Source organism: Trypanosoma brucei, chromosome 10, assembly GCF_000210295.1.
Source record: "Trypanosoma brucei gambiense DAL972 chromosome 10, complete sequence".
Lineage (NCBI taxonomy): Eukaryota > Euglenozoa > Kinetoplastea > Trypanosomatida > Trypanosomatidae > Trypanosoma > Trypanosoma brucei.
In genome coordinates this window covers 1,723,475-1,726,822 of record NC_026743.1, presented here as the reverse complement: position 1 = coordinate 1,726,822, position 3,348 = coordinate 1,723,475, and the positions used below count along the sequence as shown (strand labels likewise).

General features: G+C 38.7%; 2 protein-coding genes across 2 annotated transcripts in view; both read right to left on the bottom strand.

Annotated features, from left to right (window-relative positions):
- Positions 1–397: 397 nt before the first annotated feature.
- On the bottom strand, positions 398–1,549 carry TbgDal_X8680 (delta-6 fatty acid desaturase, putative; the record flags this gene model as incomplete). The annotated part of the gene is made up of 1 exon (XM_011779740.1): positions 398–1,549. One exon carries the CDS (start codon positions 1,547–1,549, stop codon positions 398–400), a length of 1,152 nt encoding a protein of 383 aa, XP_011778042.1.
- A 1,454-nt stretch (positions 1,550–3,003) lies between these two features.
- TbgDal_X8670 (hypothetical protein, unlikely) overlaps positions 3,004–3,348 on the bottom strand; it is a gene marked incomplete at both ends in the record, with an annotated part of 543 nt that continues 198 nt past the window's right edge. Inside the window, one exon of the mRNA XM_011779739.1 lies at positions 3,004–3,348. This exon is cut by the window's right edge and continues 198 nt beyond it. Within this exon, the coding sequence (XP_011778041.1) occupies positions 3,004–3,348 (345 nt within the window).

Below are 3,348 nucleotides of genomic sequence, written 5' to 3'. Positions count from 1 at the left end.
GCACAGAACATTACAAAAAAAAAAATAAATAATAATAATAATAATAACTGCAGCAGTAAATAGTAAAAGGAAAAAAAAAGCCAAGAAAACATTCCCTCATGTCGTCCACATGTATGTTTCAAAGAGCTGAAGCACATAATTACCAGTGGAAAATGCAATGTACACAACGCCAACGGCGCTCCGTTCAGTGGTACGAAAGATGCTTTTACGCCTCCCGTCACCCCCTCTAGTTTATTTTGTGACACGCTTCAACTTCCATTTCGTGTCGTCACTTGTCCACAACAGCCATTCGGCAATGTGGGCAAGCAACTGTTTTATTCATACAAAAGGTTAATTTAAGTTAAGTTCGTGTTATGTGTTACATTCCTTAAAGCTCTGAGAGTTAGCTCACCAGCAATCACAACCGTTTGTCTTCTATGCCTTTTCCGAACTGGGCGAGGTGTTTAGAGGTGCTCACGACGTTATCCAACACGGTATCGAAGCGTGTGTACGAAATACCGAGTTTCGTACAGTAATCCCGCACAATAGGAGCAAGGTAGTGGTAATAACTATGGTGCACACGGGGGAATAAATGATGTTCTATTTGGTAGTTTAGCCCACCATTAAGCTGTGCCAGCCACCAACCACCAACACTACTACTTGTTTCCACTTGCGCCTTCACAAAACACTCCCCCACCTCAGTTCCGTCTTTCCTCACTCCATGGAAGTTGTGGGAAATGAGGAAAAAGAAAGCGAGGTACATTCCGCCAATTGCATATTGCAGGAATGTCGAGATTAATGCATGGAGGAGCGTTGGCGCGTGAAGAATGTTAAGGGCAAGACGCAGTGGTGGAATAAGTGTCAAAATTCGGCTCATTGTCCACTCTCGCTGCAGGAACCGCTGTTTCGTAGTGGGACCCTGCCAAACAAATTTCATGCTGGATATAACATGAACAGGCCCAAACACGGCCTCTAGAAGAAGAAAATAAATATGCTGAAATGCATAACACAGCCGCTTGGGAACGAAGCGATGAAGTCTCAATAAGGGAATATCCAGATCCAAGTCATGATGAGGTTCGTTTGTGTACACGTGATGAATGAAATCATGATGAATGATCCAACTGATGCGGCTTCCACCCAATATGTCTTGAGTGAGTCCAAAAATTGTGTTAATGAGCGGGTAGCGGCTAATAGCGCCGTGATTGGCATCATGCTGCACATTAAGTCCCACCATTGCCATGGCTAATGATTGGATGATAGTGAGGTAGAAGGGCCTAAAGGCAAATATTGCATAAATATCCAAGAAGAAAACAAGACTGCACCAAAATAACGCCTTGATGAAATAATGCCATGGTGCAAAACCTCCAGTCGGGGCAATGACGGGACGTATCAGTGAGCACAAGTCCAAATATTTATCAAAGTTTGTAGTGTCGGGTTCATCGGTGACCGCACCATCCAACACATCCGAAGGTGAAACCTGCAGCGACTTGTATTTTTCGTGGGGAAACCGACGACGGTGGTAGCTGAGGAATACACGTGTGCAATCCGTACCATTTGCCATATTTACCATCGTTGGGCCACCGCAATGAATTGCCGCGAGTTTTGCCGTATCGTAATATATTCCATCGATGCGCACAACATCAGCTGTGGAACAACTTGAGCCTTTACTCTTTACCGAACTCATTTGTTATGCCTTAATTTCCCCTTTTCCGAACCTTTAGACCACGCAACCCTCCTTCTTTTTATTTTCGTTAATTTTATTTCTTTTTGTAGGAAACGCGTCCCACCTTAGAGAAAGTCTTTCGCTTAAATAGATTGATCCAAAACGAAGGTTCAAGAAAATAAAAAAAAAAAAAGGGCATAGCAGCAGCAGGAAGAGAACGAAAGGAAATAGTACTGAAAACATTAAGAGTTGGAGGGAGAATTGAAGTCCAGCTCTTTTCATTCAGTCATTCGTTCATTTTACTCGACTTCTCAGTGAAAATAATTCCTGAAGTCTAAAGATAAATAACACAAACTAACACAGCCTGTGAGTGATGAAATCCACCTTAACGTCATGCATCAGAACCATTTCACTGGTGACTTTGTTTCTTTTTTTTTTTTAATATTTTTACATCTCCTGTTGCTTTTATAATATTAATTCAATGTATTTCCCCTGTTCCCTCCGCGCAACTTCGCCTCCGCGATTTTATACATGATTTCCATGCTGTTTACTTCAGCAACTTTTCCATGCGTTGTGAACATGTCGCGTATATTCATCTAAATGAAACTAAGTTAGAACATAACATAATCATTGCTTTTTGTTTTGTTTTGAAGACTTCATTTCTAAAAAAAAAATAAAAATAAAAAACAATGATATTAAGATAGAAGATAGAGACAAAACAAGGAAAAGAAGGACGAAGAGGCGAGAAGATGAAAAACAAAACATATCTCAAATCAGAGCGTGAGAGATCAGTGACAAATGCGCCGTCTCTAAACACTCTCATTTTTATATATACATATGTGTCTGCATGTGGAATTTAATAAATATAGGTATGGATGTAGATATAAATATATTTTTTTTGTTTTCCTCCCCCTTATAACCTTCTCACCACCATTCAAATGATGAGAAAGAAAGAAACAAACAAACAAATAAAAAGAAAGAAAGGAGGAAGAAAATGTGTGCAACTACGCACAGTCATACATACAAATGCACAAAACATAAAACAGACATGAGTACCTCCCTTCCTTATTTATTTCCTTTCCCCCTTTCTCTTTCTGATGCTGTATAACTGGTGCATAATGGTCATTTGTGTAAATATGAAATAAACGGAGGAAAGTTAACTTTTCTTTTTTTTTCTTTAAAAATCATGACTATCAACTTTGTCCTTCCGTTTCTCTTATATATATATATATATATATATATATTTGTTCTCTCCCTCTTTTTTTATTTGTTGCTGTTGTTTCATTTTTTTTCTTTTTCTCGCCCATTAACCTTTTCCCCGTATTTTCCACCAGTTGATGCGTTTTGAATGATCCTCAAACTTAAGGTTGGTTAAAGTTTGGGACAAAAAAAAACAAAAAAACAACAACCACAACAACAACCAGACCCATCGTCATTACAACAACCAAAAGAAGAATCTGAAGGATATAAATGAAAAATGAATAAAATATTACTAAACCAAGCGGATGATGAAGAAGATAATTAATAATAATGTTAAGGACGGTAGAGAAAAGGGGAAAGGGAGTTAAAACCGGGGGAAAAGAAAAGAATTTTAAAAAAAATTTTCCCCCCGTCTTACTGACCACAACTGCATTTTGGGCTGCCTTCCAAAACGATAAAAAATATTTCCATTTTTTCCTTATACCTTTTCCCTTTTCCCCTTTTCC